Source organism: Corvus hawaiiensis, chromosome 21 (genome assembly GCF_020740725.1).
Source record: "Corvus hawaiiensis isolate bCorHaw1 chromosome 21, bCorHaw1.pri.cur, whole genome shotgun sequence".
Lineage (NCBI taxonomy): Eukaryota > Metazoa > Chordata > Aves > Passeriformes > Corvidae > Corvus > Corvus hawaiiensis.
The window spans coordinates 7,795,168-7,809,661 of record NC_063233.1 but is presented as its reverse complement, the minus strand read 5'-3'; the positions used below and the strand labels follow the sequence as shown (position 1 = coordinate 7,809,661).

Here is a 14,494-nt window from a genome sequence, read left to right as displayed (position 1 = left end):
GCAGAAGCTGGCACCTCCAAAAACCTTCAGGAAAACAGAAAATCAACACCTGCCCCACCTGACTCACCCTCCAGGTGAGTCACCCTCCAGCCACATCACTACACACCAAATCCTATATCCCACTCCAGTCCCAAAGCCCCAGGCCAGCTGTGACCACAACACACGAAGCATCCCAGCCTGGTGAGGAGCAGAGGGGCACCGGCCAAGCCCTCAAAGAACGCTGCTGAAAAAGCCAATACTGGAGAAAATAGGGCTTTTATCACCCAAACCACTCCTTCCCTGTGCAGGCAGAGACCTCCAGCTCACCTCAGTGCTTCCTGAACTATCTCACCTGCTTTTAAACCAGCTGCCTCTTGCCCACGAGGTGCAAACCCCCTCTGAAAGCAAAGGCAGGTGGGTGGTTTGCTCCCACCCACCACCAACACTGACCCCAACAGCCTTTGCCACCCTTTCCTCCACTCTCGTCCTCAAATCCCATTTTCAACACAGGTATTTACCTGGATTAATGGGTTAAAATCCAAAACCACAGGCTTCTTGGAGGGGGGCTTGCTGTTGAGCTCAGGGGGCTTCTGCTTCCAACCACAATGTGCAAAAGGAGTCAGCTCCTGCTCCAGGGAGCCAGCGAGACTTTAAAGGGATTAGGAGAGACTGGTTTCCTCATCTCCCTCCCTGGTGTGTGCATCTCTCCCATAATTAGCTAGGTGCCTCTCAAGGCAGGGACGGGTAAGTTTTTATTTTTCAATGAACAATTGTCTGTCAGAAAAATGCAGATTTGATGAAGCTTAAGTGCTTTGTGGGATTCCATCAATTACATCTCAAAACTCATTGGGAAATTAGGAGAGCATTTAATTTTGACAAGGTTGAAATGTTTTGGTTTCCACCACCTAATTTTGTTTTTATTTCAGGCTGTACACTGGGATAAAGCAATGTAAAACAAAGCTCCAGATGACAGCGGTGGAATTAAACATTTCCCTCCCCTTTACAGAAAGGAAATGTTTTGAACCAAAGTATTTTGGAATTTTCACATATGCGAGGCGTTTCTGCACAGCATTTTGGTTGGGGCTGAAACTCCCAAACACCCCATTTCCCCTCAGGAAAATAAGTTCTCAGCATCACCCACATAATTTCAAAGCATCTCCGCATGGTCACCTCTGGGTGACTTGTGCTGGAAGGAGGAGACCAAAGCAGTAGCCACTGCCCTGCTCCTTCATTTCTAATCCCATTTCTCCCCGAAACGGTTACACTCCTAAATTAAGCCATTTCTCTGCAGCAGTGAGGAACAGCCCATCCTTCTGAGTGGGAGAGAGCAAGGGAAGGATTAGCCCCAGACAAGCTGTGCTAAGGCTTATATGCCTGTGTGGACCATGCCAAATTTCTCCTCCTTCTGTGTCTGAAGAGGCTGGGACCAACACCACACCAGTGTCACCGCGGGCCACAGCTTCATTAAGTGACTCTCTGGTGGATGCTCTCTCTCCTGCATCCTGCTGAGCCAGGAAAAGTCTCTCCTTCCTGACGGGCTGACCCTGCTGTAGCAGGGAGGAACAGCTCAGATCATCCTCATAGGCAAACTGCACTCTTTTCTTGCTCAGACTAGAAGGAAATCTCTGCCAGAGACCTGAGCCTGTGAGAGGGGAGCCAGTGAGGATCAGCAGGGTTTCGCGTCTGTGCAGAACAGCAGCACCCAGTACCCAGGCTGGGCAAGGCCCTCCCAGCTCTTGCCAACACCTCTCCCAAGATGGGATGGCTCCTGGAGCACAGACGCGCTTTAGCCCTTCCACATCCACCTGCAACATCCTCGGCCCCTGTAGCACTCTAATGTGCCTTAAAGAACTAACTGCCCATCACCTGCAGGCACACAGACATCACAGAGCCATCAGACCACACCACCTGCCCCCCCTGCTGCAGGCAGGCCTCTCACACCTTAAACAAACAAGGGGCTAATTCTGATAATTCTTGCCCCAAGACCCCGAGCTGCCTTCCTCACCCACAGTGAGGCAGCTCATGCCCTTCTGCTTCTCCAGGTGGTCCTCACAGCGAGGAGACCCTGTCCTAGGAGGCACCACGGGGCTCAGACACCTTCACTGCACACCTGTACTGCTGCTGCCTCCTCCCGCAGCGATGCCAAGGATGCCCAACATGCACTGGAAGAGAACAGAGCACCTCCTTGCCCAGCTCATGCGCTAAGACCAAAGCTCCCATTCCTTTGGGAAAACAACCTCACCCCTCTTATTTCCCTGGGGCTGCAATCCTGCCTTTCTAGGCTCGAAAATGCACATGGAAGCCACCCCCCTTCTCCTCAGGTGGGTGAGAAGACTGGCAACAGTGAGCGAAGCCAATCTGAGAGACAGCTGGGGAAACCTGAATTTAAGCCATGATGCAGGTGTTTCCTTCAGTCTCTCAGGACCAATTCACAGGTTTTCATCTCAAATTATAAATCATCAACACATGAGGGTTAAGCATCTTCCCTCCTTCAGCATTGTCCCTCCAGGCTGGGCAGCTACCACTGCGGCAGAACCAAAGATCAGTGATCTTTCCTTTACAGGCTGTAGTCTGAATTATTCCTCCAGCACACTTTCTCCTGGTTTGCTGTGATCCCTGCAAGAAGGTACAAAACACACACTGGACTCAACGTGCAGAGTCGCTGGATTCAGAGAAATTCACTGGGATTTTGTTTTCTTGGGAAATTCCCACAGCTTGACCAGATCCATCATCTGTTCAAGGGTGCAACAAGAAAAAGCAGCATGGAAGCAGGTGTTCTAGAGCTTGGGGGCTGTTTGGTTATGCTAGGGCTCAAAAACAAGGCTCCAGTTAGCAATGTCAAGGTCTTGGCAAGGCTGCAGCTGATAGTTCTTAACATTACCTGAATAAAAAGAGGCCTCCGATAAGAAAAGAACTGCAGAAACCCTTTATGCACTCATGCCATCTACTGGGTACACATAAAACTAACAGAAAGCCATGAGATGAGGGGGAAAAAGGGATCCCAGGGGAAGTGGGGGATGGCAGGTGGGGAACTGCCACCCCTGTGGGTGGGGACTCTGCTTTAGGATCTTCAGGAGATGCCTAAAAAGCAGGATTTTAACTGAGACAGGCAACGCCCTCTTTTCTCTCCAACATCAGCCCAAGGAGACTCAGCCAGACACCAGCACCAGCTGCAAGCAATCCACCCTCGACTTTTTAACAGAGACCTTTTAAGGCCAAACAATTAGGAAATGGCAGAGCCCACACCGCTAAAAACCCGGAGATAAACGCATCCCAGTCCTTGCAGAATTACTGGAAGCCGTATTAAGGGCACGAAGGAACTGGTAACAGATGATGATTATATATAAAAGGAATAAGAAATCTTTGAGATTTGTGTTGCTCCCTGGTTGAGCCGCTCGGCTCCAGCTCTGTGGTGTATTAATTGCTTACAGGGCTGCATGTATATTTTATGCTCAGTACCTGCCTGGAACATTTGTTGGATTTAGCCTTGATTGATGAACCACTGATTATATACTTCTGTGGTCCTCAGCAAATTAATAAACTGTTGACTGGTAGAGATTAACAACATGTCATGATTTGTGAATCTGTGTCCAGAGTAAAGCTGGAGCAAACCTAGTGCTAAAATTAGTAGGCAAATGCTCCCTGAACTCTATAAAAAGGGGATAGCTTAATTAAATTACATCCCGATATTGCCCATAGCACTTACCAAATTGGCAAATTGAGTTCACAGCAGTTCAGCTTCAAAACTAACTGACATCCCTGAAAATTTGCAGCACACGACCCCATCCCTGCTTGCACTGGAAGCCCAGCTCACACCCAGCAGGCTCCAGGAGCAGGAGTGGGATGAGAAGGGGCAGCACAAGGACGGGCGAAGAAAGTACCAGAATGTCTCAAACCGGGGCTGTGTGAGCTCTGAGACTCCACTCCCAGCCCCTTTGATCCCACTCAGTACCATGAGCACCACCTGGGGCTGGGGGCAGTGCTGCCAGCCCACCCAATAGGCTTTTCCCTGGACAGTGGCCACAGAGAGTGGTCAGAAATGAAGGGACAGTTCATTCCACACCTCTCCTCACATCCCGCCTTTGCCAGGGACCTACAGCAGATGATGAGAATAAAACACTGCACAGGGTTGGGAGAGCAGGGAAGCAGCACTGGCTGGTGTCAGCCCAAAAGGAAGCAGGGAGACAGGGACTGAGGGTGGGACACAGTGGCTGTCCCCACACACCCCTGGGGCAGCTCAGCTCTGCTGTCTTCAGGCTGCGACTGGAGAGCTTCATCCCAAGACTGGGAGCTGTGGAGAAGGACAGAGCAGCCTCATGCTCCTGCAGTGGGGAGAAGAAGGAGTGAAGAGCAGAGTGGGGAGAGATGGTCTCCTGTCCCCAGGGGATGCACAGCCCCAGGAGCCTGGTGTGATGTGCAGGATGGGGTTCCTGTGGTCCCCATGTGTCACCTCCCACCCATGGCTCTCGGGGAGGGGATGCACTCCAGGAGAATGCTCCTGCTGCTCCTCCCTTCTCCCCACACTGTACGTGGTCCGTTCTCTTTACACACAGCCTCAGTTGGGTATCACAGAAGTTGGGAGTATCTTCCCCAAGCGACACAGTTTTCCTTTTCTGCCTCTCCACATGCCAGCACTAGGTCTGTAATTTATTGACAATTCCTATGTTAGTATAGCCTGACTTTAAAAAGAGGCATCACTTCCCAGAGGCGTGAGGTGATCAGCGCCCTGATGGCTTCTGACAGTGCCTGGGCAAGCACATTGGCATTCAGAGCAAAGTAACACCCAAAAAAGGGAGAAAACACCCCAAAAGACTAGAAAGGCAGTTATCCCTGGAAAGGGGGACAAAGAAAAGAAATGGCAATGGGAAAAGAAAGGAGGAACGGGAGAGGAGCTGCAAGGGGGAGATGGCAGCAGGCTTGCTGGTGACACATCAAGGCTGTTGTGCTAAATGGCCTTAACAAGCAACCTGAGAAGGGGATAATGAAAACGCCTCCCCCCGGGACAGCGCGGCTCCAGCCTGACCTTTCCCAGCTGCCGTGTACAAACATCTTCAATAAATAAAGAGACACTTATCTCCTGTCTGCTGAGATGGGAGGGATGGGGCGAGGGGGCTCTGCGGCAGCCAGATGAGGGCTTTCAGGGGTTTAGGAGCAGTGAGTGCGTGGTTGAGGGGCTGGTGGAGTGGGTGACAGCTCTGGACCCCCTCGGGGTCACCATGGCTTCCTGGCAGGCAGGGGGCTTCAACAACAGACAAAGAGGGATGCTCCAGGTTTCCCCCACTTGTATCATACTGGATTCCCACAGGCTCCTCACAAAGGGAAAGGAAGACTTTGAGGTCAAGGTGAGATGGGTTAGAGCTGAGTGAGGTGCTGAGCTCTGCTGCTCCCACCTGGAAGCACAGCAAAACCCCTCTGGGCAGCAGTGGCTGGGAACACCTCCGTGGAACACTTCACAGGGGCTTGGACCAGGCTCTGAGTAACCTGCTCTAGTGGAAGGTGTCCCTGCCCATGGCAGGGGGTGAGGACAAGATGACCTTTAAGGTCCTTTCCAATCCAAACCCTTCTATGATTCTCTGATTCAGAGCCTCTGACCAAAAATAATGGTCTAGGGTCTAGAAGACCTTCTGGACTCTGCAAAACCTGGGACAAGTAGATGGTTTGGCAAGACATGAGCATGTTCAGAAACAAATCAAGACTCTGAAGGTGTCAGAGATGCCCAAAGGTAGATAGGATGGGGGGATGCTTCATCTTTCTTCTGCACTGGGAAGCACAAAGCAGGAGAAAAAGAGAGGCAGCTTTCCACCCCTGCTTCTTGCCAAGCAGGAAAATGACCACCAGCCTCAAGCATTTTTTCTTTTGCTCATCTGAGCACCTGGGCTGCTTCCCTGGAGTCCTTCAGGCATTTGTGACTTGCTGTGAAGGCCCCAGCAGTGGGGGAAGTCCACCTCCAGCACACACACCCCCTTGGCCAGAAGAAGCAGGTCACATCTCCCTCTGGCTTGTCCGCAAACCAGAGGCCAGTCCTGGGGACCCCACAGCCCCAGCACCCACCTCACAGCCCCAGCACCTACCACACAGCCCCAGCACCCACCCCACAGCCCCAGCACCCACCCCACAGCCCCAGCACCTACCACACAGCCCCAGCACCTACCACACAGCCCGTGGAATCCACCTTGCGATCCGAAACACACTTGAAGTTGCGGGTGCAGCCGCCGTTGTTGCGGGAGCAGTCCCGGACGGGCCCGAAGGAGGAGAGCAAGTCATTGATGGTTTCGAAGTAGGTGGACAGCATCGCTTCTTCCCTTGGAGAGAAAAGGCACCGTTAGGGCTGGCAGGGAGCTGGCAGAGCATGGGCACAGGCAGGGCAATCCACAGAGAGCTGCTCTGGCAAAATCCCTGCATCCTGATTAGCAATACCGAGCCAAAGGAAGCTTCTCAAGAAAATGAGGGCTTTGTGATTATGCTATGTAATAAATTTGCTGCATAACTCTGGCATCTTTCATAGAATCAACCAGTCATGGGGTTTCAAAGATACTATCCACCAGTTTTATGCAAACTAGCAACCAGGAGATGCTTCATTACTAGCCCGGAGCTGGGCATGAATCCAGCCCTACACTAGACAACAGCAAATCCAAAGCCATAAAACTCTTCCTGAATGTTTCACAGCTGGGCCAAGCCTCCCTGAGCATCCACACCCCGTCCATCACCATCACCCACATCCACCCCACAGACACTGCCAAAGCTGGAAAGACGCATGAAACTTGGCTTCATGCTTGCTGGGATGGGGATGTGGAGCAGATAATGCAGGGAAGGGACCCAGAGCAGATAATGCAGGGATGGGTGCAGGCACGGCTCTGCTGCTCTGCTCCAGCCCATGATGTGCACTGCCCCAGGCAGTGCTGTGCTTCAACACCCCTCTCCTAAGCAAGCAAGAAGCACGAGCACCTAGGAATACTTCCAAGGCCATGTGAAGCCTTGGGAAGCTCCCAGCCCTGCCTCTCGGAGCTGCGCACGCAGCAGATTTTGCCTGTGACAAAGCATTCAGGCACTCTGCCTTCTGCTGGGCTCCTGCAAAAGGAACACAGATGCTTGTCAAGAGCTTTAAGCATCTCCAAGATATTTTTCATCTTCAAAGCACAGTTTATATGTTAACCAATACCCACAGGCCATCCTGGGCAACAGAACCCATCACCCTCTTACTGACAGGAGAGAGACAAAGTGATCAGAGAGAGAGAAAGGTCACGGAACAAGTCACTGATAGTGACAGACATGACCTCCACAGGTTGTTTATTAGATCTTCACACACAGGAGGCTTCGAATTAACCCTGACCCCTCTGGCCTCAATACCCCCGAGGCAATGCTGGGAGTCACAGCACGGTTTATCCTCCTTGAGCCTCTCCCCTGCTCGGCCATCAGTGCAATGACTCAATGCCCAGCGCTAGTGTCCCTTTTTTGGGGGACACTGATGTGGAAACAGTCTGCTTGGCAATGAAACAGCAGTGAAGGAATATCCATCAGCCCTGGAGGGCCGAGGCAGCGCTGTCTGGAAGGAGCCCTGCGTTCTCTATCAGCAGAGGGCCCCTGAGCTCACATGCCGTCACACTCACGCACACAGCCCTGCCAACACTGAGCGCTCAAGAAAACCATGAGTCAGGAATTAAAAAAGAATATAATGAAACTGGCACCAAAATGATGAGATTTTAAAAATAAATCAATTGCTGTGCTGTTTTGGGAGGTTTTTTTTAATATATTTTCCTCCCCTGAATTTGCTTTCTGCTTTCTGAGCCTTTAGGCTATATAACCAAGCTTTTCCCTGCAAACTCGAGGGCTAGAAACTCCTCAGAGACCAAACCCAAATACAGCCTTATGCAGTATTGACATCATGATTTTTTAGATTCCGGATTTCAAGGGAATCACAGGATTCCAGAAGTTGGGACTTTCAACAAGGAAAACACCATCTAAAGCTGCAAGAAATAGTAAATTGGCACACCCCCATGGGCCGGGGTGGATGAGTTATCCCAGCCCTGGGGCAGCTCCGTGTCCACCGTGGTGGACAGAGCAAATTCACGTCTGTGCTGCCCGCTCTCACCCCAATTAATGCTTCCCAATTAACTTTTCACTCTTAGGAATCAAGCTCCTGATATTCTCCCTTTCTTGGCCCACCTCCTAGATTTTCCAGCATATTAGGAGATGAATCTCCCTCTGTCCTTTCTTGGTCATGTTTCAAATATCTTTAGAGGCCGTTTTCTATTAGCACTCTGTTCCCACCAGGATCTGCAGCTCCTCTGAAATGAGGGAGTGAGAAAGGCAGGATATATTAGATCAGGGCACGTATTTCTGCTGGAGAGATGGGGGGAGGAAGGGGATATTATTTACTAACTAAAACCACTGTTTATTCATGTAGGGAAGAAGTATTTTTAAAAAGCCAAAACCAACAAACCATGACAGCTCCTCCACCACCCACCCCAAAAGCTCAGCCCCATCTGGTCCTCCCAGGGGGTTTCTCATCGTGGGTGGACAGCAAGGAGAACCATGCTCCCATCCTCCCTCCTGGCTTTTCCATTGAGCCACCAAACAACCTTCCTGCAGCTCCCACGTCCCTGGAAGGAGAAGGTGAGGAGCTGCAGCTGCTTTGGGTGCTGGAAAGGAGATCGTGGGGCTGGGTCCTTGCACAGGATTGCTCCAGAGAGACAGAATTCTGTCAGGAGACACCGGCTCATCCCACATGGCACCAGGCTGGGGCTGGCACAAGCAGCTCGTCATGCTTTAATTAAAACTTGGAAGCACAAACCGACCTCCTGCCCTCGGGATGGCTGAGGATGGGAACGGGAAACTCACTCTCCAAAGGCTTGGCATAATGGATGACCCCTGCCAAAGCCCGGGCAGGGCTGGCGAGCTGGAATGAGCCATTAAGGGTATTAAAATATTAACCTCGCTGGGAGGTTGGCAGCGGAGCCGCAGGGAAGTGTTCAGGTGTCACCTGTGAGAGGGGTGGGTGGGGGCAGGCGCAGGGAGGCTGCTCGGCTGGATCAGTTCCACCGTCGTTACCTTCGGGAGAGGAGCTTCCCTTCGACACAGAGCCCTGGCAGCGGGTGGCAGCTCATGAGAGGTGGACGTGCTGCTCGGAACGAGCTGGGAGCAAACTTCACTTTCATCTGCCTCTGGAGGGGCTGGAGGAGCCCGGCTCGGTGCAGGCAGGTGCTGCCGAGTCCCTGGCACTGCCAGCCTCAGCGGCTCCATTTCATTTTGGGAGCGAAGAGCAGTCATTAATTACCTGCCTTCCGCGGCGACACGTGACACAGAGCAGATGACTTTCCACCCACACAGCTCTGGCAGTGACCCCTGCCTGTCCTTCCCTGCCCACTGTGTGGGGCTCCTCGGATTCCAGAGGCAGCCCTGAGAGAACGCGGTGCTGACAAGGCAGGGGACACTTGAGGAGCGATGAAGGCATCTGGCCACCACTGCAGGGAGCCCACGGGGGACAGCCATCCCCACCACCACCCGGGTGCCAGATCAGACCAGCCCTGATGGATGAATCACTTTCCCTGCAGTAACAAGCTGCCTGCAAAAGAACAGCTCTTGTTCTCCACCTCTCTGAGTTGAATTTCAGTGACTAAGCCCCCGATCCGTTCTGACAGGGCGGGATGGAGAAGGACAGGCTCTGCAGTTGTGCCGTGCCCCGAGCACATCGAAGAGCCCAGGGAAGCTGCCGGTGGCCCTGGCGGGACCCAGCTGCCAAAACCCCAGGGAGCAGGCACGGCTCAGCACCTGGTGTACTGGGAAGACAGGGCAATCCATCACTGACCCAAAGCCAGGTCTTGTCAAAAAGGGCATTTTGGAGAGAGCAACCTAATTTCTAATGCCAGATCCTCTCCCCAAGCACATGAACATCATGAACACACACACACACACACACACACACACACACACACACACTTTCTTTAACTCTCCAGCTCTCCAAGGACACCTGCAGACACCCAAATGATATAGTTCGTAATGAAACACACTCCCCTCCCTGCCAGGACCCACTGAACACACACCCAGGAGCAGTAAAACCCAATTTTCTATCAACACCTCATGCCACAAATGCCCAGAGTGGTGCAGCACAGCAGGGCTCCTCTCCTGACTCTGCTCCCATGGTGCAGACCATGGCACTCATCCTCCCACGGCCCCATCCCACTTCCCACCACCTGCACTCGCCTGGATTCCCTCAAAAACACTTTCCTCCACCCTCCCGCTTTGTTCCAGGTCCCATTAATGAAGCAGATTCACTGACAAATACCGCTGGGGGTTATTTATTCATGAAATACCAACACCATACAATTCTCAAAGCCTCCAAAGCACTCATCCCAGAGTAAGCTCCAGAGCTTTGCAGTGGCTGTTCTTTCCAGCTCATCCTGAAGGGGATTAGTGGGTGTTATCCAACTCTGCTGCCCCTTTTTATTGCCTGCTAATGGTTAAAGACTTCAGTGCCTTACAAAGTTCACCATCGCTGAGAAAAATAAAGAAAAGAATGGGAGCCGGGGACTAAGCCAGTGCCATCTGCTCCCTGAGCTGGGTTTGGAGAGGGATCAGGGTGGGAGCTTGAGGTTCCAGAGTTTCTAGAGACAGGGCCCACCAGCAGCACAGGCTGTGATGCTGTGCCACCTGCAGCTTCACCCAGAGCCACCCAGCACAGCCCAGCCAGGAGGGCTCGTGCCCAGCACTTTGCACTGCTTCTACTTCCATTGAACAGGGAACTTCAGAGCTGCTGCACCTGCAAACCAGGACAGAGCAATTTACACCCAGATTCTGCACTTTTCAGCTCAGCTGCTGCTTGCCTGAGCAATTCTGAGCAGCTCTCCCATGATGCCCTGCAAAATTCATCACAGAAATGGGCACGAAGGGTGATCGACACACGGATCCCAGCCGGGGGTGTACTGTAAAACTCAAAATCACATTTTTTATAATTATATGTAACCAGTAAAACCCCAAGCTGCAGCTGCAAAGCCCAGATTCAGAAGCAAAGAATTGATCAGCACATGGGACTGGGACCTTGGCTGCAAGTAGAGCCCTGGGGACCCCTTGCTGCCACCACCTGTGATGCCTTAGGACCTGCAGCCTCAGCACGTGGCATTCCTGCCCTCAGCGAAGGCAGAGCCACCCCTTGCCCAGGGGAGTCCCCCCCCAGGACCCCCTGTGTGTCACAAACATTCATTTTTGCTCCCAGCTTCTGTACACTGGGGGTGATTTTCTTCTCATTTAAGACAGGCAGCCAAGGCAACAAGAGCAGAGGATGAAAAGTGCTCACTGCTGCTGGATGGCCAACTGAAGATGTTTTCCAAGTTATTTTTAGTACTTTTCGCACTTCCCACACTCACACTACAATTCCAGCTGGGTCTGCTGCACTAGAGGCTCAGCTCTTCTGTGCTGAGAGCCATCCAGTTAAACACCCAAATTATAATGAACATACAATAAATGATCACCTGAGAAAAGTGGTCTCCAATTTAAATGCAACAGAATGTGTTTTTTCTGGGATTTCAAGCCTTTTAATTTTTATTCTGCCTGCAGCAAGAGATCGTTCTCTCTACAGCCCTTTCCTGCATCCCTACATTTAATCATGGAGTCACAGAACAGTTTGGGTTGGAAGGAACCTTAAAATTCACCTCATTACACCCCCTGCCATGCACAGGGACACCTTCCACTGTCCCAGGCTGCTCCAAGCCCCATCCAGCCTGGCCTTGGACACTTCCAGGGATCCAGGGGCAGCCACAGCTTCTCAGGGCACCCTGTGCCAGGGCCTGCCCACCCTCACAGGGAAGGATTTCTTCCAGATATCTGCTTCTCTGGAGAATGCAGCAACCATCTCCTACAGCGCTGAACCACGAGCCAAGCAAGTCCATCCACACACAGACCAAGCTGGAATGCTCTGGAAAAGTTAATCTCCATCCCCAGCACTGAAGGCACTCATGAGGTGGTGGCAACTTCTTACCTGGGGACTTCCCAGCCTGAAACTTTGGCAAGCTGAAGCTCCTGTCTTTAACCAGGTGTCCCAGCTGTGTCTGCATCAGATTTATTATTTTTTGTAGGAAAAAAGTGATCTTCTGCCCACTACACTGACAACCAGTTTTTAGCCACTGTAATAGTGCTGGAAGGTTTGAAGAAAAGCCACTATCCAGGTCCTCAACTGGGAGAAATCATCCTCACTTGAGTGACGCTGGAGAAGGCATTTCAACGGTGCTGTGCTGACATTCCACAGCTGATGAGCTGCTTGCTATAAATTTTCCGGGTACTCTCACTTCTTGTGGCAATACTATAATAAACACTTGCAGAAACGCTCTCCCAAAAACCTTGAGGTTGAAAGTGTGAAAAATTCCCCACCAAGCTTCAATAATTTGCTGGAGATTCAATAAAACCACTCCTCTGCTGGAGCGTTTTGAAGCTCACTTCTGCAAGCAGAAGGGCCAGGAATTTAATTACAGCGAAGCAAAGCGAAAACAAACACACCGGGATAAAAACGAGCTCGGAAAGCTCATCCCAGGGGATGCTGGGTTCACAAGGACCCTGCATCCTGCTGCAGCCCCCCAGAGCCAGCACAGCTCTGCCATATGAAGGACCAGGGTATCACAGATGAATTAAACAAGATAGTTTTAATTCTGCGTGTTTTTCTTGTTTCAGGGAAAGTTGTAGCTGAGGTTTCAGCCCTGCATGACCCAAAGGAAATGCAGGAGGTGCTGGCTCAGTCTGCCAGGCAATGTCAGTGTTGGGAGGGTTAAGAAAAGGCACATGAGCCTCAAGAGGGATGGCAAAGCACGGTCGGGAAGTGTGCTGGGAATTCCATGTGTTGGTACCTGCTTTGCTGCGGTCTGTAATCCATCCCAAACTCAGCAGGATGCGCTTCCAGTGTGCTGGATGCTCCTGTGTGTCAGGAACCTCAGCAGCAAAACGTGGGACGGGATGGGATGGGATGGGATGGGATGGGATGGGATGGGATGGGATGGGATGGGATGGGATGGGATGGGACAGGGCCTTGGAGCACAGCAGGTGCTCTCAGTGGGACAGAAATGCCACAGCAAGCACCTGGGGACACCAGGCAGGAGGAAACCCAGCACTGCCAAACCTTATGTCCCCCCTGACCACCCCAGCAGATACGATGGGCACTGCCAGGGAGACACCAAGGTCCATCAGGCATGCCAAGAACGGAGCCATGGCCATGCCATGTGGGTACACACTGGCCTGGGCACACAGGAAAAATGCATGAAGTTAGAAAGGTTGTGAGGTCACATACCCAAAACTTAAGGAAATTAAGAATTAAGGTTGTCAGGACAACCTTAATGCAGTCTCTGGTAATTTTGCCTTTGATGAGGGTGTTGACTCCAAGACCACATACAGGAGGGTTATCCTAAGGACCTATCTCACCCCAAATGCCAAAGGTGATGGTGCCAAGATGCAGCCAGGAGCCCCTGGAACAGTCCAGAATTCAGTTTAGGCATCCTAAAACCCACCCCTGGGTACCTACGAACATCCATAGCTTCTCAGCCCCTGCAAATGACTTCATCTGCAGCTTCCCAGGATCTTGTTTTCTCTTCCTTGGAGGACACATAGCTCCTACTTTATTGTACTCTATGCAGGCACTGTTCTGCATGCACAATTACTTAGCTCCTCATGGCTTGCTTATGCTTTACTCAACACGGAGAAGCAGCAGTATTTCACAACAAATAAAGTGATTAAGTTCCCAATCTCCCTATTATCATCCCCATTTTACAGACAGGGAGCCAAAGCACAGGCACAGTGATGTAAAAAACATCCACTCCGTTACGTGCACCAAATCTGAGACATTTAGATGTGATTTTTCAGAGTGCTTAGCATTAAATGACACTTTCCCTGCTCAAAGTACAGCTCTCATTGACTTCAGCTGAAGTTTTTACAGCTTCACATTAATGCAGATCATTCCCAGAGCAGGTTCATCAGCTGTGCTGAGCGAGGCAAAGGTGAAAAACTAGGATATGATCATGCCATTAAAGATGATTCCATAATGCAAATGCACAGAGGGGCTGCCTGAAGGCTGCACAGCAAACCGACCCTGGAACCTCCCAGCTCTGGCATTCTGAAAACTTGGTAAGGTTTGCTGAAGGGGAGCCTGTTGGGGGTTTTATTCTGGGCAGGGAGGAAGGTGTTCAGCCTGGAAAAAGAGGACATTTTCCAGCAGCAGCTGCAGGACACAGCATCACTCAGCCTTCGGTGGGCAGAGCTCTCTCTGGGGCAAAATCACCTGGGCCCGCTCCTCCCTGACGGCTCCCTGCTCCCTCCCTGTTTTGTCCCAGTATAGCCCATTCCTCTCCCCCATTCTCCTAGTTCCCCTTCCCCACCAGCCCCAAACTCGGTGTTTTTGGCCAGCTGCTGTCTCTGTACTCGGGCACGGACGATCGCTGCCGGCTCTCACTGCTAAAACCAAACAAGGCTTCACGCTGTGTGCAGCAATTCAAGGTTTTCAAAAGCACTTTTGAGCTGGACAAATTAGGGCTGTTCTTCGCCT

The 14,494-nt window shown here is 51.6% G+C and overlaps 1 protein-coding gene across 2 annotated transcripts in view; it reads right to left on the bottom strand.

Moving 5' to 3' along the window:
* Positions 1–14,494, bottom strand: part of ASTN2 (astrotactin 2) — a 319,207-nt gene that overhangs the window by 144,771 nt on the left and 159,942 nt on the right. For both annotated transcript variants that reach the window (XM_048325211.1, XM_048325212.1), the window contains exon 11: positions 6,131–6,281. In XM_048325211.1, coding sequence (XP_048181168.1) covers positions 6,131–6,281 — 151 coding nt within the window. The remainder of the gene's footprint in view (positions 1–6,130; positions 6,282–14,494) is intronic.